Raw genomic sequence first — 27737 nt, forward strand, 5'->3', positions numbered from 1 at the left:
GTGGCTCCACCTTGTTCATTAAGAAAACTGAAATCATAAACCTGGTCCTGCCCCTGGCATAACTGGTCTGTCAGTCTTCTCTCTTGTTCTTCCCTCTCCTTTAAAGCTGTCCCTTTTGAAATATCCTGGGGGAGCTTCCATAGAGTAAATACTCCAACAGTGTTTACTAAATGAATAAATGAATGAATGAATGAGTGACCAAATCTCTTCAGAGGAAAACAGTAATATATTAAAATTTAGAATGCACATACCCAACAAGTCCCCTCTATACATTATTTATAGTCATGCACATGTGTAAAATAGAGAATGTACAAGGTTATTTGCTGTGGCATTGTTTGTATTGTGAAAGGGGAACGCAACCTAAGGTCAACTTTTGAAATATTTCATCTATATCTATGCAACAGAATACTATATAGATATGAAAGAATCTCCAATTCTGAAAATTCTTTTGCTACCTATGGCAAATATACATGAGTCATGACCATCTTGTCCCTGGTGATATCACCATAAGAATAATCCCTTTAATGAGGCTTTTAATGGTAAAGAGTAGAAATGGACAGGTAGAAAGAATGAATAATTTTTACAGTTTTATTTAATGAGTATTAAGTTCCTTGCAGAAAACACAGGATTTCTATCAATTAAATAATAAGAAATATTATCTGTATACATATAACCTTGCCAACAAAAATTTCCTCTTTGTAGATCCAAATTCATGAATAGGCCTAAACTGGCAGTATCTATTGTTCATTTATTATGGGTAGAGTCCCCATTTTACAAACAAACCTCTTTTTTTATGGGAAAAGGTTCAGGGTTTCAGAATGTCTTTGGTGTATATTTCCTGATATCTGAGGGGCAGAATTCTCCTGTTGTCCCTCAAATGACATGAACTGTAGCTGCAGCACATTGTGCAGGGGCACTCTACTCTAGAATTAAATACTTATAAGACATAATGCATACAGAATAATCCCCTAGTAACTGTATATGCCCTCCAGTCTTATCAAACTATAATTTGCTTACTGTGCCTCAATGAAAAAAATTTATTTTATTTTTTTATTGCTTAAAGTATTACAAAGGGCATTACATATGTCTCCTTTTTGAAAAAAAAATTTTTTTTAATCTTCACCCAAGGATATGTTTAGAGAGAGGAGAGGAGAGAAACATTGATGTGAGAGAGACTCTAACATCAATCGGTTGCCTCCTGTATGTGCCCCAATGGGGATCAAACCACCAACCTTAGTATGTGCCCTGACCAGGAATCAAACCCGAAGCCTTTTTTTGTGTATGGGTCAATGCACCTACATGTCCTGTTTTTGAAAAGTAACACGGTCAATCCAAATATGACCTGATGTGTACATTTAGTGTTCTTCACAGATTTTCCTAGGACTAATCTACAATCTCTGTATGAACATGGAGTTTCTGCTTGCCCAATACATTTTTGTTTTTGCTATCAGAACTCGTCAGCTGACTCTGTGTCCCAGCCACAGGACAGCAGTTGTTCATCCTGTGGGAACTCTACTTCTATGTCATAAACAAAATTTGGATCATCCTTCTTCTTCTGATTTTTCTCAAAAAGTTCATCCATGATGCTCTTCCTTTTGGCAAGCTCCTTGTCATCTAGCTTGTTCAGGTCTTCCTCAGGATCAATGGTGGTTTCCCGTTGAATCTGTTCCATTGTTTCTGCCAAACTCTGCCCCCACAAGTTACCTCGTAAAAAACAGAATAATTTCTCAAGCTGTCTCAGGGACACTTGTTCCAGGTAACTCTTGTGTCGTGGATTATTCTTTAATTGTTCAGCAGCTCTGTTGCAATCTAGGAAGGAAGAAACAAAACTATACACCACACAAAACCTATACACCACAAGCTATTGGTGCACCACAAACTGCTGACAGCATTATCTGCCATTATAGCCAAACAGCTAAGTGGTTTGTTTGGAACAAATTATTCTGCAGAACTATTTCTTTATATCGAGCTTTGAGGTGGTAGAAGAAGAAGGGATATTTTTTAAATTTTCTTAACTTAAAATCATTTTGAGAAGATGTTAAACACTTTCAAATGGAGAAAATGTCAGAGAAGAAAAAGTAGTATTGCAGCTTTAGATATTAGTACTGGTACTAAGAAAATGTGGAGACTATAAGTAAAAAACACATTTGGAGGGAGAGAAGGAAATTAATATTATTTAATAATGCTATCTCAGTTAACCTACACAGCAATTATGAAAGGGCGGGGATTATCAATTTCCTTTTACAGATGAGAAAACTGAAGCTCACTGAGAGGAAGTCATTTAGCCAGGGTCACATATCTACCCTGAGAGACATGATTTGAACCCAGGTGTGTTTAACTCTGAATGCCCTGTCAGACCATTACATAAAACTCAAATTGCTCTTATTCAGTGATTTAGGGAGTATTTAAGATGGGAGGTGAGATAAAACATGAGGTACCTGAGCTTGGCCGGTGTGGCTCAGTGGTTGACCTTCAACCCAGGAACCAAGAGGTCGCTGGCTTGATTCCGTCAGGGCATATGCCTGGGTTGTGGGCTCGGTCCCCAGTGTGGGGTGTGCAGGAGGCAACCGATCAATGATTCTCTCTCATCATTGATGTTTCTATCTCTCTCTCCTTCTCCCTTCCTCTCTGAAATCAATAAAAATATATTTTAAATAAGTAAATAAGTAAATAAAACATGAGTTACCTGAAAACTTTGAAAAGTTTCGGACAGGCATGATGCGCTGGCGACTTTTCCCTTTCATTTCATTCTCATAGATTAGGATAATAGCTGGAGGCTGAAGCCTAATTCCACATTTCTTGGCAGTGCATGTCATTCTCATATACACTTCAGGGTAAATGAGAGGAAATCTGAAAATGTATTAGTCACATAATGACTTCCTGCAAAAGAGGGGAAAAAATTAAGTGTTGGATTAATCACACTCTTCCCTATCTCTCCTCCCCAGCAGATCTGGCTCTAGTTCAGATTTAGATCAGTTTTATAGATACATGTTCAGCCTATCAATCTTAATATTTTGAGCATTACCCTGAAAGTTTAGTTTGGCCCTGGGTTAGCCTTAGTCTGTTGGATCCCTGATTCATTGAGGGGTATAGGTATGTTCACACATGAGCTTGAAATGCAGTTCAGTTTGGCTCTCTTACTGTACTGTACTTTTAATCAAAGATTATATATGAACCCATGAGTCAGCCCAAAAACTGACTTATAGGATCTTTTTTATTTAACAATTAAACAAGTATATACAAGGCACTAAGTCTATGTCAAGGTACTAATCCTTATGTTTTGAGAGGTTCACCAGACCAGATCTATTTCCCTTGTACTTTCCTAGTCATTTTACTCATTGAGGTTTTTTTTGTAATTACTTATTTAATCATTTATCTTCCCTTCTCTTTCCATATGCTCCATGAGGACAGGGAACATTTCCACTGATTACCACAATATCCCAGCACAATACCTGGAATATAGTAGGCATTCTGTACATACTTGTTTAATTCAATGTATTAAAATAAGCCCCTGTACATCCTGAAAGTTTTTACAGTCCAGAAGTCTGACCAAAAAGGCAAAGCCACCTAGCCAGTGTGGCTCAGTGGTTGAATGTCGGCCCATATACCAGGATGTCATAGTTCAATTGCAGGTCAGGGTACATGCCTGGGTTTCGGCCTTGATCCCCAGTAGAGGGCATGCAGGCGGCAGTTGATGGATGATTCTTTCTCATCATTGTTGATTCTCTCTCTCTCATCCTCTGAAATCAATAAAAACATATTTTTTAAAAAGGCAGAGCCACCGTAGCAGGTTTGGCTCAGTGGATAAAGCATAGGCCTGCTGACTGAAGGGTCCGGGGTTCAATTCTGGTCAAGGGCACGTACCTCGGTTGCAGGCTCCTCCCTGGTCGGGGCGCGTACAAAAGGCAACCAATTGATGTGTTTCTCTCATATAGATATTGCTCTCTGTCTTTCCCTCTCTCTAAAAAAACAATGGAAAGCCCTAGCCGGTTTGGCTCAGTGGATAGAGTGTCAGCCTGCGGACTGAAAGGTCCCAGGTTCAATTCCGGCCAAGGGCACATACCTAGGTTGCAGACTCGATCCCCATTGTGAGGCGTTCAGGAGGCAGCCAATCAATAATTCTCTCTCATCATTAATGTTTCTATCTCTCTCTCCCTCTCCCTTCCTCTCTGAAATCATATATATATATAAAACAATGGAAAAATATCTTCGAGTGAGGATTTAAAAAACAAAAAAGTCAGAGCCAATGCAGAATCAGCCTATACATATACAAGGCAATAAAGTTTATATGACTTTTAGTTAAACGTATTTGACTCGTTACATTTTTTTTTTCAGTTACACGAAACGCAGCTATTTTTTAGGTTAATACTTTCTTCCTTCCCCTGCCCCCAATGCCAAAGTACACTTAATTGTAAGGACTGCTTTAGATGTGACTATATTATTCTCAAGAAATTTTGAAAATATCAAGGAATCTAGAAGTAAATCAGCATAGAGTAATGATATCTTTTTCTTTTTTAAAGATACTTTTATTGATTTCAGAGCAGAACGAAGAGGGAGAGATAGAAACATTGATGATGAGAGAAAATCATTGATTGGCTGCTTCCTGTATGCTCCCCACAGGGGATGGAGCCCACAAACCGGGCATGTGCTCTGACAGGGAATCAATGATGATCTGGTTCATAGGTCAATGTTCAACCACTGAACCACTCAGTTGGACAAGTAATGATATCTTCATAAACTCAGTTCTGTCAGCAAATCTCTACAGGCACAGTTATTTAATACATGTTCACTGTAGAAAACTGGAGGTGAAGGTGGGACATGGGGAGGAAGAAACATAAAAAATAGTCACCCTTAATTCCTTCCAGTCTTTTTTCTAGGCATACGGTTTTATTTATATTTTAGGGATACAGTTTTATTTTTTTAAACTACAGTAGCTGGGTGGGTCTACTTTTTTGATCAGGCTTCTAGACTGTAAAAACTTTCAGGAGGTACAGGATGTCGCCTTTTAAATTTAACAACCTATGTGATTTTGTCATTAAATGTTCTATCAAAATGCTAAGTTTTATATTACTGCCAAATGTTTGTTCTAAGGATATGTCAAAATCTCTCTTATCCACCCTTTATTGTGAGATGTAAGAACTTTTACTTTGAGAAAATTAATAATATATAAAGCTTTTTCAATTTTCTGTGGTCTGCCCCTGACCTAATGCAATGATCCCACCCCATTCCTTCCTTCTCCCCTTCTTCTTCTAACAAATACTATTCCCAATTCACCTCACTAAAATTTGGTGTATTAGTAAACTTTCTAGGAGATCCTACTGAGCACAATATAAATTCCACACAGTCAAGTAAATAGCTGTACTCGTGAAGGACGCATGCAATAGATACTCAATAATACAGTTTAGCCCTAGCTGGTTTGGCTCAGTGGATAGAGCACCGGCCTGCGGACTAAAGGATCCCATGTTCCATTCTGGTCAAGGACTCATCCCCGGGCTGTGGGCCTGATCCCCAGTAGGGGACATGCAGGAGGCAGTCGATCAATGATTCCCATCCTTGATGTTTCTCTCTCTCTCTCCCTCTCCCTTCCTCTCTAAAATCAATAAAAATATATTTAAAATAAAAATAGAGTTTAGTAAAAAAAAAAAAAACACCTATTTTTAAAATTTAACTTTTATTTTTTACTAAAGTAATGTTTGTATTCTGTCTAAAATATAAAATAATTCTACAAGGCTTATAACTACTTTCCCTTTCCCGCTCCAATTCCTTCAAGTGTTTCTTCCCAAATCTGTCTCCATAGTTCTGAATGGTGTACGGATACTGCTCTTTTCCGTTTTATTATCTTCTGACATCTTTCCTCTTTGAGACATCCATCCCGAAGCCCCTATTCTGCCCCAACCGGCCATGGATGCCCTCTCGGTCTACTCACGCATTCAACCCACCTCGTGAGGTCAGACGGACGCCTGTGCCCAACCCTGCCTCCCGACAGTCATACTTCCCCCAGGGACCAGGGACCAGGGACCAGGGACCAGGGACCAGGGACCAGGCACTGCCCCAACCCAGCCACGCCTCCCCCACACCGAAAAGGGTGCGGATTTTGCCAACAGGTAGACGATCGTCTCCCGACTCACGTCCCCAGTAGTGAAAGGCCGACTTTTTTACCCTTCGAGAAGCACAGCAAGTGCCTCTGATGCCGGCCAGCAACTAAAACCTCCGTGAGGGGTTGTTTCCGCCCAACCGCAGTGCACACAGCAGCCCTGGCCTGGACGTGGAGGCCGGGCGGAGCTGGCGCTGCAGAAAGGCCACGGCCACAGTCCCGCAGGGTGACCACGGGGTGAACTCTCCGCAAGGCGGCCCGAATCCACATACCTGGACCTGGAGGTGGCGGCCGACAACCGGGCGCGCCGACTCCGCAGCCAGCGTGCAGGGCTCAGGGTCGGGCTGCGAGCGCCCGAGGCCGTTCCCACGGAAACAGCCCCGAGCACTCACGGCGCCTGCGCCTCTTCTCGCCCCGCCCCCGACCGAGGCGGCAAGGGGCGGGGCAGCGAGGAAGAGAACCCGGAGCCGGGACGGCCGCCTCGGGAGACGCCGGAACTTTCGGGGGCCGGAGCTGTGGGCAGTAGGGGGACGGCGGGACCGAACGCGCGCGCGCACCGAGGCTTCCGTCCCTCGCGAGCCCCGTGGCGGCGCGCTCTCGGGGCGGCGTGAAGCGTAGGCAGGCTCCTCCCTCCACGTTTCCTCCAGGCGCGCTCCTCGCCGGCGCACGCTCTCCGGCGTCCTGGCTGCCCCGGCCGTGGCCGCGGTGGTCCGAGCGGTGGCCTGGCTGCTGCTCTGGGAGGCAGCTGAGCTCGCCTGCAAGTCCTCCGCGGCCCTCGCTGCCGCCCACACCGATGCGGGTAAAGGGAGGGGCGTGGCTGCGGGTTTGAGGTTGAGGGGTGGCAGCTGCTCGGACTCTGGGGGTCCTCTCCCCTGGGCGGTTTGCGGAGGTGCTTCTCTGTACCCTGGCGCCTCGGACTGTGGGGTGAGCTGGGGGAGGCTAAACACAAAGGCGCGTGCCTCCTCTCTCTCGGGCTCCGCCTGCCACCCGCATGGCTCTCTGGACGTGGGGAGTCCGGCTCTGTTCTGGCCACACAGTCACTGAAATATTGTGAAGGAAGTACAGCGATGAAGCGTCTTGGGATGCATGCAGCTTCTTGCACCAACAAGGAGCCGGCAAGGCCCCCTTGCCTGTGAAGTGTGAGAACCGCAGTCCTGAATACAGAGACGCCGGGGGCGTGGGAAGAGGACGGCGTCGTACAAATACTTTAATAGTAGACTGGATTGCGCTGGGGTTTGTTGATGACTCTGGTTTAGGCAAGCGCGTTGGTTCATTTCTTTGGGCCCCAGTCCGTGGGCTGGAGTGCTGTGCTGTGTGTTGTGGATCCAGCCCTGAGCTAAAAACACACTGCCCTGAACCTCGTGGAGCTTTCAGTGGGTTGGGGAAGACATTGCACTGGTGATCCTATATAATAAAAGCCTAATATGCAAATCGACTGAACGGGCAGAAGGACCCTCTGTTGCACACTGACCACCAGGGGGTAGACACTCAACAGAGGAGCTGCCCCCAGCCCGCAGGCCCCAGGCCAGCCAAGGCAGCGGGGAGGCGGGGAATTGAACCCAAACCTTTTGGTTTATGGGACAGTGCTTCCAACTGAGCCACCCAGCCAGGAAAATGGCAGTAATTTTGAGTGCCTGTTTTGCTAAGGTTGTGAAACTCATGTGAAAGCCCCAAGTAAAGGATCTATCATATAGGAATTAGTTAATAAATGTTAGTTTTTCATACTTTTCCCTTCTGTTGTATATTTCAGATGTTTTAATCTCTATGACATGCTTTTTCATGCATCTTTTCAGGGATATATATATAGTGGACCTAGCAACATAGAATACAATATGGTTTTCATGTGTTTATTTTAATGTTCTTCCTACACACTGCCAGCTTTTGAAAATGAAATAAAATTATATAGCAAGGCACTTGGCAGAGTTGGTGATCTGATCATTAGTTATGATGCTCACATTAAGTAATAGTTTTAATGTCTGAATGTCAATGTTCTTAATTCCCATGAGTCTGTATAGTGAGATTTCTGGTTATTCTAAGTTTATAAAAGAACCTTTTGAAAAGACTCTAGCCCTGGACGGTTTGGTTCAGTGGTCAGAGCATCAGACCTTTGGACCAAAGGGTCAATTCCCAATAAAGGGCACGTACTACATCAAGGGCACGGTTGGGGCACGTGCAAGAAGCAACCAATTGATGTGTCTCTCTCATAGATGTTTATCTTTCTCTTTCTCTTTCCTCCTCCTCCCTCCCTCCTTCCTACTCTCTCTAAAAGTCAGTGGAGGCCTGACCGGTATTCTCAGTGGTTGAGCATTGCCCGATGAACTAGGAGGTCACAGTTTGACGGGGCACATGCCCAGGTTGCCGGCTCCATCCCCAGTGTGGGGCGTGCAGGAGGCAGCCGATCAATGATTCTCTCTCATTGTTGATGTTTCTCTCTCTCTCTCCCTCTCCCTTCCTCTCTGAAATCAATAAAGATATATTTAAAAAATTTGTAAAAAAGTCAATAGAAAAAATATTCTTGGGTGAAGATTAAAAAAAAAGACTCGTTTTTATTTTTGTTATTTTAAACCCTTCCAACATCTCCACAAGGCAAATATACTGTCTTCTCAGTTTTATAGGTAGCTGGAATTAAAACAGATTTTCTGCCCTTGCTGGTGTGGCTCAGTTGGTTGGAGTGTTATCCCTTACACCAAAAGATCACCTGAATAAAGTAATATTAATAACAGACACATATAGCACTATATGGTAGGACCTATTCTAACTACTACTTCATACTAGGTGTACCGGTTAATAAATGGTGGATTTTGTAATCAAAGAAAACATGATAATTTCAAGAGAAACATCAAAAGTGCGTTATTAAAAGTAATGTCTATCACTAGCTAAACATTTCCCCCATCTTTCAGGTAATTTGTGGATATCGTCCCAATAGAACTTTTCTTGTTTTGAGGCAAACCATTCAGAGACCCAATTTTCCACTTCTTCGTATGTTTTGAAGTGCTGCTCAGGAAGTGCGTGTGCCATTGATCAGAACAAGTGGTAATCTGAAGGAGCAAGGTCTGGTGAATATGGCTGGTGGGTTAATACTTCCCAGGCAAGATCTTTTAACGTGTTTTTAACTGGTTTTGAAGTGTGTGATGGTGCGTTATTATGAAACAAAATTACTTTGCCGTGTCTTCTGGCACATTCTGGTCGTTTCACGATCAAAGTGTGGTTCAAATTGATTATTTGTTGTCGGTAGTGATCAGTATTAACGGTTTCACCTGGTTTTAGAAGCTCATAATACACCACACCTTCCCGATCCCACCAAATGCCGAGCATTGTCTTCTTTCCGAAGCGATTTGGCCTTGCAGTCAATGTTGATGGTTGACCTGGATCAACCCATGATTTTGTGCGTTTGAGATTCTCAAAATAAATCCACTTTTCATCGCCAGTCACAACTCAATGCAAAAAAAGACTTTCTTTCATGCCGTTGAAACAACATTTTACTGATGACTTTTTGGTTTTCCATTTGTCTTTCATTCAGTTGATGTGGCACCCATTTTCCTTCCTTTAAAATGTTCCCCATTGTAAATGATCGGAAATTGTTTGCTGAGCAACGTTTAATCTTTCTGCAAGTTGTTTTTGAGTTTGACATGCATCTTCATCCAATAATGCTTGTGATTGTTGGTCTTCAACTTTTTCAGTTGACCCGGACGTTCTTTGTCTTTCACATCGAAACCATCACTTTTAAAGCGTTTAAACCAGCGTTCACAAGTATCTTGAGATGGAGCATATTCACCATAAGCTTCCCAAAGCTTTCAGCAGCACTTTTCCTTCAAAATAAAGTAATAAATTAAAACTTCCCGCAAATGCTCTTTTTTTTTGGCATGAAATTCAACATTTTTAAGCATAAAAATATCTATGATATTAACACCTTCAGCAAATTTGACATAAGTTTTGAAGCTTGCTGTCAATACAACGAAATAGCATACATATCAAATCGCATATATATCAACATATGTGAAACTCCATCTATTGAAAAAAATCCGCATTATTAACTGGTACACCTAGTATATTAAGTCTCATGACAACTAGCAGAGCAATAAACTATCTTATGTAAAGTCATATAGCTATTAAGTGACAGACAGGGTTTTGAAGGTAGGCAATCTAATTCCAAAGTCAATGTTCTTAATTCTCATGCTATACTAGAAGTAGATTTATATATAGCTCAACTTGCTTAAGTTTTAGAGTTTTTGTTTTCATTTTTAGGTTGGTTAGATTCTCCAGGCAAGTAAAGCCTATTAAAACAATTATTTTCTAATTATATAAGTATTCTTTCATTGAGTGCTTGTTTTATTAAAAATCAAATCTTTTGGTTCTTATAGGCATAAAGGCCAGTTGTTCTGAAATTATTTTGCGGCAAGAAATTTTGAAAGATGGTTTCCACAGGTAAGTTGCTTGTTGACTTTTACTTGTATCAAAGTACTGTTTCATATATTTTAGAGCAAAAAATTAATAGTTGAAAATGGATAAAACTGAAAAAAAAATCACTTGATTTCTTCCAGTCATAAGTAGCAGATTTATTATAATGTGGTTACAGTTTGAAATAATGATTATGCCACACGCATCTATTAAAAAAAAATGTTTTCCCTAAGTGACAAACCTGACCAACTTTAGAATCAGTTTTCTTGAGAATTTTCAGCTGAAAATATTAAAGAACACCTGAATTGTAATATATATTTTATTGATTTTTTACAGAGAGGAAGGGAGAGGGTTAGAGAGTTAGAAACATCGATAAGAGAGAAACATCGATCATCTGCCTCCTGCACAATCCCTACTGGGGATGTGCCCACAACCAAAGTACATGCCCTTGATCAGAATCGAACCTGGGACCCTTGAGTCCTCAGGCTGACGCTCTATCCACTGAGCCAAACCGATTAGGGCATAATATATTTATTTTTATAATATTCATTGCAAATTGATTTTTTTAAGTAAATTCAAAATATCGTTGCGTGTGGGGATGGTTTCTGTTTTGGACGCATTATTGGTAGTTAACAGGTTAAAAATAACTGGAGAAGATGCCCAGCTGGCATGACTCAGTGGTTGAACACCGACCTATGAACCAAGAGGTCACGGTTCCATTCCCAGTTAGGACACATGCCTGGATTTTGGGTTCGATCCCAACATCATTGATGTTTCTCTCTCTCTCTCCCTCTCCCTTCCTGTCTGAAATCAATGAAAATATATTTAATAAAAAAATAACTGGAGAAGAGGGGAAAACAAATGTTTACCATTTAACATATTTAGAAGTTGTATATATGTAATATCCTATTTAATCTTCACAGTGGTTGTGAGATGATACCTTTCTTGTTTTTCAGATGTGGTAACTAGGGCTCAGAAAATTTAAATAACTTGGTAGTGGGTAGGGTGGTAGAGCTCTGGCTCCAATTTAGGACTATCGTATTCCAAGGCCATGCTCTCAAGTATTAAGATATTATACCACCCTAAATCACTATTTCTGACTTACAAGACTTGGTTCCAAATACTAAACTATTTCCAAAATAGAAATTATCCTCAAAAATGAATATTTGCCAGTATTGAAAAAATTTTAAAGACCAGTAAAAAGTTGTGGAAACTGTTCCATAAGAAAACTTCCCAAACTTTAAAGCTTCTCAAGGTGATTACTTTGAAATGATCCTCAGATATTTGATTTAAAATTCTGATACATTTCTTTTTAAAATCACTTCGTTTTATAAGTCACCTTAAGCTAAAATATCTGATTCTCCTCATTCTTCAAGTTAGCCTACATGTGAATGACTAGGAGATGTAGTAGAAAGAACTTGGATAGTTTTATGTTGTTTTTTCTTTGAACTCAGACAGATTTAGGCTCAAAAGATAGCTCCATTATTTAGTATCTGCCTTTGGGAGGGAAGTCACTTCTGAAAGGAGTTTTAGACAGAGTCCTGACACATTTTAAGCCATGTCAGGGTAATTATGCCAATATTATTAAATATCTCCCAATAAAGTAATTGGATATGTACTCAAGAAAATTGGGAATAATAAATAATGTAAAGATGACAGTGTAACCATAAATTATTCCAATAAGGAAGAAATGGGTGCCTGGAGAGGCTATTGTGAAGGCAAAAGTAGCTGTCCAGACTAAGTACTATAGATAAAAAGCAGGACATAAAACCAAGTATGAAGAGTGACAGATCCTGCACAGCTTCCAAAACTAGAAATCTGTTATTTGAGACCTTCAGAATAGGCCAGTAATCATTGTTTTAAAAAAGGCTTTTTAGTTATACGTAGAGCAGGTGTAGTCTTGCTGCTAGGGTGGATGAGGAAACATTAACAGATTATAGAAAGTAGAATTTGTTAGCTCCTCCTGTTTCTATCTTCTTGGTCAAGAAGAATCACTTCTGGGGTGGAAAGTGGCCTAGAAGGGGTCAACGGGGGGAAAAAAGGAGGAAGTATGTAATACTTTCAACAATAAAGATTTAAAATGAAAAAAAAAAAAAGATTTAAAATGAAAAAATCAAATTAAAAAAAAAGAAGAATTATTTCCACTTTGGGAAGGGTCAAGCAAATAGTAGTAGTAGGAAACTGAAGTGCAGAATATGCAAGGTAAGTATGCAAAAGGGCCTTGCTATTATAAATGATTATAGGATCTCCCCTCTCTGATGAACTGTATCTCTTTTAGTAGGAGAACTTGCTTAAATGATTGCTGAACTTCTGTTTGTAGTCTTTGGATAATTTGGAAGTTAGTTGATATTTCTGGGCAGAATTCTAGACCAGATTATTAAAAGAATGGTTTGTGCATACAGAGGAAGTGGTGGTCTCTTGGAATTAGTATTAATTTATTACAACTTATTTCCTTTATAGAGTTACTAGATAGGTAGATCAGAGGAATGCTATAGCATTTCCATATAACTTTTGGAATGAACTTGTAGATTTCCTCAAAAAAGCTTCATGAAATTTTGGTTAGGATTCTGTTGAAACTCTTGATCAATTTGTAGAGAACTGATATGTGAACATTAATGAGTGTTCCAATGCATGAATATGGCATTTTCATTCATTTAGAGTTTATTAGGTTAATCTTAACAGTATTGTAACTTTCAGAGTATATGTTTTACCTATATTTTGTTAAATTTATTCCTAAGTATTTCATGTTTTTTGATGTAAAGAGTATTGTTTAAAATTTTCCATTTCTACTTGTTTGTCATTAATAATAGCAATACAATTGATTTTTGTATGATGATATGGTACCCTGATTCCTTGTGAAATCACTTATAAATGCCTATAGCTTTTTTTTGTAGACTCTTTAAGCTCTTCTACATAAATGATCATGGGTTTGCAAATAAATAAAGACAATCTGTATGCTTTTTACACCCTTTCCTTCCCTTTTTGACCTTGGGTGTCTAATACAATATTGAATAAAATTGTTGCTATTTACCCAGTCTATTAATCTCTAAATTCTAATTGGAGTGATTCGACCATTTACTTTTAGTAAATATTGGTTTGGTTGGGTTGGCTTAAATTTATCCATCTTGCTATTTTTTTAATAATTTGTTTTTTCTATTTGGCTCATCTAGTCTTTTTTCTCTCTCTTTTCTTGCCTTATTTTGGATAAAGTGAGTATTTTTTAAGCATCTTGTTTTATTCCCATTTTTTTTAAAAAATATATTTTATTGATTTTTTACAGAGAGGAAGGGAGAGAGATAGAGACTTAGAAACATCGATGAGAGAGAAACATCGATCAGCTGCCTCCTGCACATCTCCCACTGGGGATGTGCCCGCAACCCAGGTACATGCCCTTGACCGGAATCGAACCTGGGACCTTTCAGTCCGCAGGCCGACGCTCTATCCACTGAGCCAAACCGGTTTCGGCTATTCCCATTTTTGGCTTATTAACTATACTTCTGTCTTTTTAATTGGTTACTTTAGAGTTTACAGTGTGCAATTTTAACTTATCACAGTCTACCTTCAAATTATATTATTTCACACCATGAATAATGTGTGCCTCTTATATCAGAATAGTTCATTTCCTTCTCCTTTCCTTTATGCTATTGTTGCCATACATTAATTAACTTTATGCTTTACTTACATTGTAAATCCAACCATATATTATTATTTTTGATTTGAAAACTCTTATATTTTTACATTATTATTTAATTGTGGTAAAAAACCCATAACATAAAATTTACCATCTTAACCCTTTTAAAGTGTACACTTCAATTACATTAAGAACATTTATACTGTTGTTTTACCATCACCACCATCCATATACAGAATTCTTGCAAAACTGAAACTCTGTACCTCTTAAACAATTTACTCCCTTTTCTCCCCTTCTCCCAGCCTCTAGCAACCACCATTCTACTTTCTGTCTTTTTAAAATATATTTTATTGATTTTTTACAGAGAGGAAGGGAGAGGGATAGATAGTTAGAAACATCGATGAAAGAGAAACATCCTTCAGCTGCCTCCTGCACACCTCCTACTGGGGATGTGCCCACAACCCAGGTACATGCCCTTGACCAGAATCGAACCCGGGACCTTTCAGTCTGCAGGCCGATGCTCTATCCACTGAGCCAAACTGGTGAGGGCTCTACTTTCTGTCTTTATGAATTTGATTATTCTATGTACTTATTCAAGTGGAATTATACAGTATTTGCTTATTTCACAAAGTATAATGTCCTAAAGTTTCATTCATATTAATTTCTTGTGTAATTGTCATACTTGTTGTTTGTTTTTTTTAAATATATTTTTATTGATTTCAGAGAGGGAGAGAGAGATAGAAACATCAATGATGGGAGAGAGTCATTGATCGGCTGCCTCCTGCATGCCCCAAACCGGGAGCCCACAACTAGGCATGTGCCCTGACAGGGAATCGAACAGTGACATCCTGGTTCATAGGTCGATGCTCAACTACTGAGCCATGCCTGCTGGGCATACTGTTTTCAATAGTGACTGCACCATTTTACATTCCCACCAACAATGCTCAGTGGTACAGTTTCTCTATCAATATTTGAAAACAATTAAAAAATGAGAGAAAATGTTTTCATATTCGCTCATGTATTTACCATTTGCTCTTCTGTCATTATTTTCTTACTATATGTATTTTTTTATTTCAGAGAGTAAGGGAAAGGGAGAGAGAGATAGAAACATCAATGATGAGAGCGAATCATCCATCAGCTGCTTCCTGCACATCCCCCTACTGGGGATTAAGCTCGAAACCCGGGTGTGTGCCCTGACCAGGAATCAAACTGTCATCTGTTGATTCATGGGTTGACACTCAACCACTGAACCGCACCGGCTGAGCCTGTCTTTCTTATAGATCCAAGTTTTCTCCAATTTTTTTTTTACCAAGCTTTCTTCTGATATTTTTTTTACTGCCTGAAGAATTTCCTTTACCATTTATTTTAGGGACAAGTTCTCTTAGTTTGTGTTTGTCTTAATCTTTATTATATACTAGAGGCCCAATGCACGAAAATTCATGCAAGAGTAGGCCTTCCTTCCCACAGCTGCCAGCACCGGCTTCCCTCTGGCACCTGGGACCCAGGCTGGCTTCCTTTGAGCTGCCTACAGTCACCCAGGACCCGGCTGGCTTCCCTCCAGCCCTGGCTTCGTCAGGAAAGATGTTTGGAAGACGTCCAGTCTATTAGCATATTACCCTTTTATTATTATAGATACCTCCTGGATATATAATTCTAAATTGATAGCTTTTTTCTTTTAATACTTTACATACATCATTCCATTGTCCTCTGGTATATTATTATCTTTGTTACTCTCTACATAATGTTCATTTTTCCTCTCATTGCTTAAAAAATTGTTTTTTTCAGTGACTTGATAATATGTCTTGGTGTGGGATAGTGTGTGTGTGTGTGTGTGTGTGTGTATGTGTGTTGATCCTGCTTGGTATTTGTTAGCTTCTTGGATTTACAAGTTTATAGTTTTCATGAAAATCAGAACAATTTCAGCCATTACATAATCTTCCAATTTTCTTTTTTTTTTTTTTTTTAATATATTTTATTGATTTTTCACAGAGAGGAAGGGAGAGAGATAGAGAGCCAGAAACATCGATGAGAGAGAAACATCGATCAGCTGCCCCCCGCACATCTCCCACTGGGGATGTGCCCGCAACCCAGGTACATGCCCCTGACCGGAATCGAACCTGGGACCCTTCAGTCCACAGGCCGACGCTCTATCCACTGAGCCAAACCGGTCCCGGCCCAATTTTCTTTCTGTTACATTCTCTCCTCTTTTTCTGGTCTCTCCCTCCCCCCCCCCCCCCTCGATATTCTTCACTTGATATTGTTGAAAGATCTCTGAAATTGTTCCTCCTCCCCCCATTCTTTTTTCCTCAGTTATGCTTCAGTTGGATGGTTTCTGTTGCTGTGTCTCCAAGTCACTGATCTTTTCTTCTTCAATGTTTAAATGCTTTTAATCATATCAGGATAGTTTTTATTCCAGAAATTAAGTTTCTCATCTCTTGAAGTTGCATTCAGTTCTTTATATATATATTAGAGGCCTGGTGCATAAAATTTGTGCATGGAGGGTGAGGGGGTCCCCTCAGCCCAGCCTGCATCCTCTCCATTCTGGGACCCCTTGGGGGATGTCCGACTGCTGGTTTAGGTCCAGTCCTGAGGATCAGGCCTAAACCGGCAGTCGGACATCCCTCTCACAATCCGGGACCACTGGCTCCTAACTGTTCACCTGCCTGCCTGCCTGATCGCCCCTAACTACTCCCCCTGCTGGCCTGGTCACCCCCAACTGTCCCCCCTGCTGGCCTAGTTGCCCCCAACTGCTCCCTCCCTGCCAGCCTGGTTGCCCCTTACTGCACCCCCTGCTGGCCTGGTTGCCCCCAACTGCCCCCCCTTGCCAGCATGGTTGCCCCTAACTGCTCCCCCCCCCCCCCACCGGCCTGGTCGCCCCACACAGCCTGCTGCTCGGTCTTTGGGTCGCCCCTCACTAACCCCCCTAACCCCCCCGCTGGACTGGTCGTCCCACACAGCCTGCTGCTTGGTCATCGGGTCGTCCCTCACTAACCCCCCTGCCGGCCTGGTCGCCCCACGCAGCCTGTTTGGTCGTCCATTCAGTTGTCCGTTCGGTTGCGATGGTCTCTTAGGCTTTTATAGAGAGAGAGAGAGATTAGAGGCCCTGTGCACGAAATTTGTGCATGGGTAGGATCCCTAGCGGCTGCCGGCCGCCGGCCAGGGCCTCCCTTCCCCGGCTACTGGCTGCCCGGGCCTTCCTTCGTTCTGCGCCGCTCCCTGGTGGTCAGCACACATCATAGTGAGCAATTGAACTCCCCGTTGGTTGAACTCCTAAAAGGACACTTTGCTTATTAGGCTTTTATATATAGAGCTATTTCTTCTCTTTCCCTCATAATGTTTGTGTTTTTCTTTAAATTCTTGAATATAATAGGTATATTTATAATGACTTAATGTCCTTTGCTAATTTTGTCACATCTGTCATTTCTAATCTGTTTCTATGAATGATTTTTTTTTCTTGGTTATTGGTCACACTTCCCTGATTCTTTGCATGTTTGTAACTTTGGATTGGATACTGAATATTGTGAATGTTGTAGATATGAACCTTTTTGAGTGTGTGGATTTTATCTTCTTTTAAAGGGTGTTGGGTTTATTTTTTCTGTTAGAGTTTTAAGTTACTTGTTTATCAACTTGATCCTTTTTACCTTTTTTTTGTGTAGGCCTAAAGTTAAAAGTGGCCATTACTGCAAGGCTAATTTAGCTACTAAGGCTTTACCCTATCGGGATTTCAACTGAAAGCTTTGGTTGGTATCCCCATTGGGATTTCTATACTTTGGTTGGTTGGAATGCAAATGTCTCCCTACCTTGTGTAAAATTTTAGAATTTCTCGTCTTTTAGTTCCCTGGTCATTCTGTACCCATCTTGTGGAGTTACGCCTCACTCATGCTTACCTTAGTATTCAACAGAAACTCAAGGGAATTCCCCAATTCAGATTTCTAGAGCTCTTTCTGCATAGTTTCCTCCTCTCTGGAACTTAGTGCTGTGACTTCCAACCACTTCAGCTTTCCTAAACTTTTTTAAAAAATATATTTTTATTGATTTCAGAGAGGAAGAGAAAGGGAGAGAGAGAGAGAAACATCCTGCACGCCCCTACTGGGGATTGAGCCCACAACCCTGGGCATGTGCTCTTGACTGGAATTGGGCCTGGGACCCTAGAGTCCATAGGCCAACACTCTATCCACTGAGCGGGCGAGGGCAGCTTTCCTTAACTTTTATTTCTGTTTTCTCACCTAAGTGAAAATATCATGCTGTGCTTTGGGTCTCATTCACTGCACTTGGTCCAAAACGTGCCTCCAGACAGAAAGCTGGGGCAATTAACAGATTTATAGTCTATTTCAAATTAATTTTTGTATATCCAATTGTTTCAGTTCCACTTTTTGAAAAGACTATCCTTTCCTCATCAAATTATATTTGAACCTTAATTGAAAAATTGTGTATGTCTATTTTTGGACTTTATCCCTTTCTATTGATCTTTTTTTTTTCCACACTAGTACAACTATTTCCAATCTGTTTCATCTCATGGCACATATAAACTAATTACTAAAATTCTGTGGCACACCAAAATATGTATGTTTTGCCAATCTGACAAAAAATATAGGTATAATTTTGATTCATTCACACGGGATGGCTACTGTTGTCATTTTTTTTACAATCTAAGGGAAAATTGGTCAGTGCCCCTAATTAAATAATCAGGTATTGCATGTTTTAAAAAATCTTGTGGCACAGCAGTGTGCCTTTTGCTGGTTGAAAATCACTGCATTAATTTAATACTACTAGAGGCCCAGTGCACGAAATTCATGCACTGGAGGGGAGTGGCGGGGGGAGGTGTTCCCTCAGCCCGGCCTGCGCCCTCTCACAGTTTGGGAACCCTTGGGGGATGTCTGACTGCCAGCTTAGGCCCAGGGAGTGTGGGGAGCAGGCCTAAGCCGTAAGTCGGAAATCCTTACGCTGCCGCGGAGGCAGGAGAGGCTCCTGCCACTGCCACTGCGCTTGCCAGCCATGAGCCCGGCTTCTGGCTGAGAGGCGCTCCCCCTATGGGAGCGTATTGACCACCAGGGGGCAGCTCCTGCATTGAGCATCTGTGCCTGGTGGTCAGTGCACATCATAGCAATCGGTTGTTCCGCTGTTCAGTTGATTTCCATATACCCTTTTATTATATAGGATGGCTTATGACATGAATTTATGAAAAATCTAATGGGTAGTTCTGACATGAGATAAATATTTCATTTGACTTTATAGTCTCTTTATAATTTTTAAAATAGTGTTTCTACTAATTTGAATGTAATGTTATGCTATCTCATTAACAATTTAATGAAGAGATTTTCTCTGAACATACTTTCTTACAGAGACCTTTTAATAAAAGTGAAATTTGGAGAAAGCATTGAGGACTTACAGACCTGCCGACTCTTAATTAAACAGTACATCCCAGCAGGACTTTTCGTGGATCCATATGAGTTGGCTTCATTACAAGAGAGAAACATAACAGAGGTACAACTGTTAGAGGATTTTTACACTATTAGAGCATTATTTTGAGAGAAATTTTTTAAGGGATGCTATAATTTGGATAAGGCAAAATAGTATGTAAAAAAACACTAGATACATTTGTAAAAGTGTATCAAGTAACATTTTTTAGATAGAATAGGAGTATTCTTTAATAAGTGAGTGATACTTGTCATACTTGTCAGTAGTAAGCCAACTAAACTGAGCTGATGAAATGCTTTTTGGCAGTATGGTTCCCAGTTGAGTGACTAAGAAAATGAACAATTAATAAATACTGTTTCAATAGCAACTTTGTTAAATTAGAGAGACATACCCAACAGCTGTATAATTTGAGTATGGGAGGAAAAGATATTAATATTTATTGGATCTCTATATGCCAGGTATTTTCTTCTTTTTTTTTTAAAGAAGCAAGGTAAAATAAGCATTAAAGAAAGATTATGTCCCACTCCTTTACATAGATTAATCTTTTTTAAAAAATATATATTTTATTGATTTTTTACAGAGAGGAAGGGAGAGGGATAGAGAGTTAGAAACATCGATGAGAGAGAAACATCGATCATCTGCCTCCTGCACACTCCCTACTGGGGATGTGCCTGCAACCAAGGTACATGCCCTTGACCGGAATCGAACCTGGGACCCTTGAGTCGGCAGGCCGACGCTCTATCCACTGAGCCAAACCGGTTTGGGCCATAGATTAATCTTTATAGCAACCCTGGGAGTATTATCTCTATTTTATAGTTAAGGATACTGAAGCACAAAGAGGTCAAGCTTATCCAGGATCACATGGGCACATGAAAGAAGAGCCAAGAAATGAAGCCAAGGTTGTCTAATTGCAATTGTTGCTCTTTCCAGAAAGGAATCTTACTCCTTAGTTAAGGATTTCCCTAACTTCAATTAGAATCACCTTAGTTAGGGTTTCCCTACCTTCATTAAGAGTCACCTGTTCAATTTAGTCATGACTCGGTTGAGTACCCTCTCATGCACCTTAGGGTTGCCAGTTTGATTCCTGGTTGGGGCACATACCCAGGTTGCGGGTTACCCTGGTCAGGGTGCATACGGGAGGCAACCAATTGATGTTTCTCTCTCTCTCCCTCTCCTTTCTCTCTCTCTAGAATCAATTTAAAAAATAAAATATCTGTATTACACTTTTATGTTAATAATAAAGAAAAGTGTGTGTGTGTGTGTGTGTGTGTGTACGGTGATGGGGGTCTATGGGGAGGCTGTATTTTCTGCTTGTTTTTTTTCTGTAAACCTAAACCTGCTCTAAAAAATACAGTGTATTAATTTTTTTAAATGTTTTTATTGATTCTGGAGAGAGGAAGGGAGAGGGAGAGACAGAAACAACAGTGATGAGAGAGAATCATCGATCAACTGCCTTCTCTACGCCCCCTACTGGGATCGAGCCCACAACCCAGGGCATGTGCCCTGACCGAGAATTGAACCATGACTTCCTGGTTCAGGGGTCAACACTCAACCACTGAGCCACACTGGCCGGGCTAAAGTCTATCACTTTTTAAAAAAGAATATATCTATAGCTATATCATACTGAAAAAAGACTGCTAAAAAGCTAATGCAATTTTTGCTTAAGGAAGGAAATATTGCTATTATAGTCCTTGAGTGTTTTCCAACGGCAACTAATGTGATGAATGGCTTGGAAACCAAGTCATGAAAAACGGAGAGAACTGTGAATATTTCTTTGGGGAAGAGAAGATGTGGAGGCAGCATGATTGAGGAACTCTGATGTTTGAGGAATCTTAGTGAAATAAGGAACAGATTTATTGAAGACATTGTAAGCACAGATAATTGGTGATTGTTATAGGCCAGAGCATCCAGTTTCTTCTCATAGAAAAGGAATAACCTTTTAACAGTAGATAAAATGAGATGACTCAGTCATTGAAAGTAATCAATTAGTGGCTGGATACTTGAGAAAAATATCCTCATTGAGATGGTGGTTTAATTTGATCACCTCTGAGGTTCCTTATGACTCATAAGATTATATAATTCCTTGACCTTTGCCATAAGTTCAACAACTTGTATATATGTATATATGTGTGTTCTTTAATATATCAAAATGTATGCATACATATATGGATACATAATACATATACATGTGCATATTATAATTCAGGGTTAATTTCGATATCACACGTGGAGTTGTACTTTTGGTGTAGAATACTTATTTTAAAATGGTTTTTACCATATTATTTTTTTAAGGAGTACTTTACTATTTTTTCCATTACCTTTTTATACCCGGTGTAGAAAGAGTGCTGACCTTTGCTTTGACTTCCTGACCACAGTGATCTATCTCACTACCACCTTACTTGCTTCTCTGAAGAACAGGAAATTACCAGAATGATACCAATCATTTTTACTCAATACTGGGTTAACTGTTTTTTGTCATAGTTTTCATACTTGTGGAACCATGCTACACTTATTCACAAAATTTCTCTTTTCTTAGTACCTGTTTTATCACCTAAACAAAGGTTGATAAGGAGAGTACATAGAAATAATTTTTATTGTGGGAAAATTTCCTCAGTTTACTTTTATTAAACACAGATCACATCTTGTGTTTTCTTAACTTGAGGATGGAAGGGGAATGGAAATTGTTTATAAGGGGGATGAATTTTAAATTTCTTTTTACCTGTATAGCAGTCTTCTGGTTTAGTTTTGTGTTTTAAATCTTCCTCATTCATTTTTTTCTCTTGGATTAATATTTGTTTTGTATTGACAGGCAGTCATGGTTTCAGAAAATTTTAATATAGAAGCTCCAAACTATTTGTCCAAGGAATCTGAAGTTCTCATTTATGCCAGACAAGATTCACAGTGCATTGATTGTTTCCAAGCTTTTTTGCCTGTGCACTACCGCTATCATCGGCCACATAGTAAAGATGGAGAAACCTTTATTGTGGTCAGTAACCCGGATTTACTGATGTATTGTGACCAAGGTAAGGGTTGCATATCTTTTCTGAGGGTTGAAAATAAAAATAAAGGTATGGTGGCAGGTCTGAAATCAAGGGATAACAAAAGCATGTTTCTTTTTTCTTTCTTTTTAACTTTTTGGTTGTAAAATAGAGCATAGCTATAGAAAAACTTCACAAATATATAGTTTAGTGAGTTATTATAAGGCAGATGCCCTTGAAATTACCACGCAGGTCAAGAAATAGCACTTTGCCAGCCACTCTAGCAGCAGCTCCATGTATCATGTCTCAAACATAGCTTCCTCCTATCTCCTAAGACTAAACCCACTATCCTGACATTTAATCACTTCCTTTTATTTATTTTTTTAAAAAAATATTTTTATTGATTTCAAAGAGGAAGGGATAGAGAGATAGAAGCATCAATGATGAGAGAGAATCATTGATTGGCTGCCTCCTGCAAGCCCCCTACTGGAGATTGAGCCTGCAACCCAGGCATGTGCCCTTGTCCAGAATCAAACCCAGGACCCTTCAGTCTGCAGGCTGACGCTTTATCCTCTGAGCCAAACCAGCTAGGGCAATCACTTCCTTTTATATATATACACACACACACACACACACACGTATTATTTCAGAGAGAGGAAGGGAGAGGGAGAAAGCTAGAAACATCAATGATGAGAGAGAACAATCCACTGCCTTCTGCCCACCCCCTACTGGGCATTGAGCCCACAACCCCATGTGCCCCAACCAGGAATCGAACTGTGATCTGATTCATGGATCAGCACTCAACCACTGTGCCACACTGTTGGGCCCTTATATTTATGCTTCTATCACCCAAGTATATGGATGATATGACACACTATAGCAGTGATGGTGAACCTTTTGAGCTCGGCATGTCAGCATTTTGAAAAACCCTAACTTAACTCTGGTGCCGTGTCACATATAGAAATTTTTTTTTTTAAATATATTTTATTGATTTTCTACAGAGAGAGCTAGAAACATCGATGAGAGAGAAACATCGATCAGCTGCCTCCTGCACATCTCCTACTGGGGATGTGCCAGCAACCCAGGTACATGCCCTTGACCAGAATCGAACCTGGGACCTTTCAGTCCGCAAGCCGACGCTCTATCCACTGAGCCAAACCGATCTCGGCAGATATAGAAATTTTTTGATCTTTGCAACCATAGTAAAACAAAGATTTATATTTTTGATATTTATTTTATATATTTAAATGCCATTTAACAAAGAAAAATCAACCGAAAAAATGAGTTCGCGTGTCACCTCTGACACACGTCATAGGTTCACCATCACTGCACTATAGCTTAGTCTTGCCCATTTAACATTTTTCTAAGAGTTGGGGTTTTGGTGATAGTAATCATACAGTTAATCTGACCTCTTTATTTCTTGGAAATTGGCACCTGGCTCAGGGGTGTGATTAGATCCAGGTTTGCTTCTTTTGGCAAGTGCTGTGTTCTTTCATAAGTAGGTGTGAATGCCTGGTGTGCTTCTTTTCAGCCATTGATCCTCATTGCCCCTTTGCTGCTTTCTGTTTATTCGTGCTGACATCACAGTGCTTATTGCTGTTGGTGTTTTGTTTACACTTGCACGTATTTGGTGTGTGAGGCTACTTTATCACCTAGTTTTTCTATAAATGTAGTCCTTGAGTTTTTGGTTTTGTGAGTAATTGTTCTGTTTTAATGTGTAGATTTGAGTAAATTAAAAAAATTTGCTTTTACTATTTTCAGTTTTCCTAGAATAAAGACTTTAATTTAAGAAACCCCTTTCAGATTTTTGGCTTTTGGGCCTCCACGATTGGGCTGATTCGAATGTTTGCAAAAGTTAGTAGCACTGTTGCTAAAGACTGGCAGATAGGAAGTTTTAATCCATACATTTGCTGCCAGCATATATTTCATGATGAAAAAATAAAAAAGCGTTCAACTCTGTTAGCTTTGTTCATCCAACCTAGGTTTCTTTTTCTATTAATGATATTGACTTACCTTAAATAAAGTTTGAAAATGTGTTCCCCCCTGAGAGAGCATCTGGGGTTCTGGTGTTACTGGGTTTCGGTCTGAAAGCTCTTTATGGGTGTGTTTACACCTGGACATTTATTGAGTTGGATGCTTAGGACCTGTTCACTGTTCTAAATATGTGTTATACCTCAAGAAAAAAGTTTAAATTAAAATACTTTAAAAAGCGGCCTCTAGTATAATGGGATTTGTTTAAAAGTCATGCACAGTCTTTGTAATTACATAATTTCTTAGGCATTCACTTAAAACAGGCTGTTAAAATAAAACAATATGTGATAGTTGGAGCCAAATCATGTACACTGTGTATTAAAATGTTTGAATACTCATATTCCAAAATGACAAATTGGCCTAGCCTCTAGTCCAGATTAAAGTTTTGTGATATGATTTTCTACCACTTTTTCTCAGAGTTTCCAATTTTGAAGTGCTGGGCTCAGTCAAAAGTGGCAGCTCCTTGTACTTTGAAGAATAAGGATATTTGCCAATGGAACAATATGAAATATAAATCAGTAAGTTAGTATTTTATATTTTTAGATTGTACTGTCTCATTTAAAATTCTTTCTATAATGTTTCTGCCACATTTAAGGGATTAGAGTTTTATATTTTACCATAGAAAGCTGTTTTTTTGTAATGTCATTTCTTTGCTACAGATGACAACAGTGGTTCCTCCTTTATATAGAATCATTTAATTTGGGGGCTGGAGATTTAGTGTTAGTCCCATGCCTCATTGGTCCAGAGCTTAAGTATAGCTGATAGGTGATTTAAAGGTGTGAAATGGCCAAGAAAAACAGTGGTATATCCATCAGGTATAAACTTTATTTAGAACTTTTTATTAATTTTTGAATAAAATAAATTAGTTAACTTCATTGTATTACACAGACTAAGTGAAAAAAAAGGATAATAAAACTCAAATAAGTATTATTTCAACTGTGATAGTTTTTAGACAGTTGTCTAAGAAGTCTACAGTTTTCTTCTTATCTTCTTATGTTAACACTAGAGGCCCAGTGCACAAATTCGTGCATGTGTGGGGTCCCTCAGCCTGACTGGCGATCGAGGCCTGTGGGGGGGGCCAACAAGGGGGAGAGGGGCCACGGGAGGTTCCTGTCAGGGTGATCAGGGCCTGCCGGCTGTGGGGAGAGACCATGGGAGGTTGGCGGGCCATGGGAGGTTCCTGTTGGGGTGATTGGGGCCCACCGGCTGCGGAGAGGGACCATGGGAGGTTGGCGGGCCACGGGAGGTTGGAAGTGGGAGTGTACTGACCACCAGGGGGCAGCTCCTGCATTGAGCGTCTGCCCCCTGGTGGTCAGTGCACATCATAGCGACTGGTCGACTGGTCGTTCCAGTTGTTCAGTCATAATGGTCATTTAGGCGTTTATATATACTTCTTTCCTCTCTTCAGAGTGGTTAAGTTTTTTTCCATTGATTTTTAAAGAAAGTGAGAGGCAGGAGGGGGGGAGAGAGAGAGAGAGAAACATCTATGTGAGAGAGACACATCAACTGGTTGCCTTCCACACACACCCCTAGGGGAGCCAGGGATCAAACCTGCAACTGAGGCATATGTCCTTGATCTGGAATCAAACCCATGGATTGATGCTCTAACCACTGAACAAACCAGCCCCTCTCCTCTTCTTGGAGGTCTGGGGTGGGACTGAAACTTCCAACTCTCTTATCACATGGTTAGCTCCATTGGCAACCAGTCCTCATCCTTAGGTGCTTTCCAAAAGCTACTTCACCAACATAAAAGACACCATGCTTACTCTTAACACTTAGACAATTCCAACAGTTTGGGGAGCTTTGAGCCAGAAAGGGAATGAAAATCAAATACGTATGTCTTATATAAAACACAGTATCACACATATGTTACCATAATTTTTTTCAAACTCTAAAATACATCTGGAGAATTACATTTAAGAGTATGTGAATGAAGAGTATGATTAGTGTTTGTTTATGATTTATTGATTTAAAAATCGGTAGTGTGCATTGCTATGAAATAAGTAATTACCCTGTTAAAATATTTTGAATTCAATTCTCTTTAAGACCATGTAACTTGAAATAAGAAGTCATTCTTAAGCTATTTGATTTTTTTTCTTTACTTTGAGTTATAGGTGGCCTTACTAAGGTGGTGATCTATATTAAGGCTTGTTTGCTTAAGATGCCATTTTTTAAGATTATAATTTTCAGATAGCACTTTGTTACAGATTGTGGTGATAAAATAATCTTTTTTGGATGTGAAATTATAATCCAGGTATTTATAAAAAGAAGGCAAAAATAAAAATATTCCCAAATATTAATGTCTTTAAAAACTTATTTTTAAACCATAAAATTTCCCAAAGTTTCTAATTGAACCTTTTATCTTCAAAACCAAATAGAAAATATAAACTAAGTTGAATCTACAACTTCTTTTACATGGGACAACACTCAACCAACTGAACCACACCGGCTTGGCTGGCCTGGGTTTTTAAAAAGGATATACTCAATTCTATGTAAAGTATAGAAAAAGTCAAAACTAATGAGAATTTAAGAATTATTGTGGGAATTGAGTCTGATTTATTTACATTAAATGTTCAAAAGAATTATTCAAACAATAATGTTACATGTAGTGTAGAATTGGCTGAAGAATATTTAAAAGCCAAAAAATAAAAATAAAGAGATAGTGGTCTTACTTAGAACATCCATTTTAAATGTCTCTAACTTCTCTCTCCACAGGTGTATAAGAATGTGACTCTACAGGTTCCAGTGGGACTGACTATACATACCACTTTAGTATGTTCTGTAACTCTACTTATTACCATTCTGTGTTCTACTTTGATTCTTGTGGCTGTTTTCAAATATGGCCATTTCCCCCTATAAGTTTTCTGCAATTAAATGCTTTCCATAAACCTAAATAAGACCTAATCGTTTGTGATTAGAAGCATTCTTTTAGAATTGTCATTATTTTGTCTTTTGTCTTCATTTTTGGCTAAAATTATGTTTACTGGAGGAAATTTTGGATCATTCTCAACTAATTCCAAAATTGAGTGCTCTGTTGTGTAGACCTTTGATAATCTTCAAGCATCTAGTGCTAGTACAGGAAACTTAATTCTGTTACATTACTATTTATTTTGTGAGAAGTGATTTTTATTCTCATTTGGGTTACAAAAGTGAGTACTTTATGTATTAGAGACAAATTGTTCTCATT

The 27737-nt window shown here is 39.7% G+C and overlaps 2 protein-coding genes across 3 annotated transcripts; one reads left to right on the top strand and one right to left on the bottom strand.

Annotated features, from left to right (window-relative positions):
- Positions 1-207: 207 nt before the first annotated feature.
- On the bottom strand, positions 208-6498 carry CEP19 (centrosomal protein 19). 2 transcript variants are annotated; one of them, XM_070406481.1, is made up of 4 exons: positions 6367-6498; positions 3647-3740; positions 2687-2880; positions 208-1809 (listed from the first exon to the last, which is right to left on the bottom strand). In XM_070406481.1, the coding sequence occupies exons 3-4, from the start codon at positions 2820-2822 to the stop codon at positions 1448-1450; spliced, it is 498 nt and encodes a 165-aa protein (XP_070262582.1). In that variant the 5' UTR covers positions 2823-2880; positions 3647-3740; positions 6367-6498; the 3' UTR covers positions 208-1447. The 2 variants fall into 2 exon arrangements, with proteins under 2 accessions (XP_070262582.1, XP_070262581.1); XM_070406480.1 differs by lacking the exon at positions 3647-3740 and having other exon boundaries at positions 6367-6497.
- Positions 5902-27703, top strand: PIGX (phosphatidylinositol glycan anchor biosynthesis class X). Its single transcript, XM_070403774.1, has 8 exons — positions 5902-5942; positions 6348-6609; positions 6713-6893; positions 10456-10519; positions 19466-19607; positions 22351-22564; positions 24968-25068; positions 27266-27703. Exons 1-8 carry the CDS (start codon positions 5902-5904, stop codon positions 27407-27409), a joined length of 1149 nt encoding a protein of 382 aa, XP_070259875.1. The 3' UTR covers positions 27410-27703.
- Positions 27704-27737: the final 34 nt, after the last annotated feature.

The sequence above is a fragment of the Myotis yumanensis genome, unplaced genomic scaffold, assembly GCF_028538775.1.
Source record: "Myotis yumanensis isolate MYYU_CA2020_CCGP unplaced genomic scaffold, mMyoYum1.0.hap1 SCAF_2, whole genome shotgun sequence".
Taxonomy (NCBI): domain Eukaryota; kingdom Metazoa; phylum Chordata; class Mammalia; order Chiroptera; family Vespertilionidae; genus Myotis; species Myotis yumanensis.

Bases quoted from the DNA above. Each gene is read 5' to 3' on its own strand.
- CEP19 (XM_070406481.1), bottom strand. From the start codon at position 2,822: ATGAGAATGACATGCACTGCCAAGAAATGTGGAATTAGGCTTCAGCCT. The intron at 1,810-2,686 runs GTAACTCATGTT...CTTCCTTCCTAG, and splicing joins AAACTTTTCAAAGTTTTCAG to ATTGCAACAGAGCTGCTGAA.
- PIGX (XM_070403774.1), top strand. From the start codon at position 5,902: ATGGATGCCCTCTCGGTCTACTCACGCATTCAACCCACCTC. The intron at 6,610-6,712 runs GTGGGCAGTAGG...CGTGAAGCGTAG, and splicing joins AACTTTCGGGGGCCGGAGCT to GCAGGCTCCTCCCTCCACGT. The intron at 10,520-19,465 runs GTAAGTTGCTTG...ACTTTCTTACAG, and splicing joins TTGAAAGATGGTTTCCACAG to AGACCTTTTAATAAAAGTGA.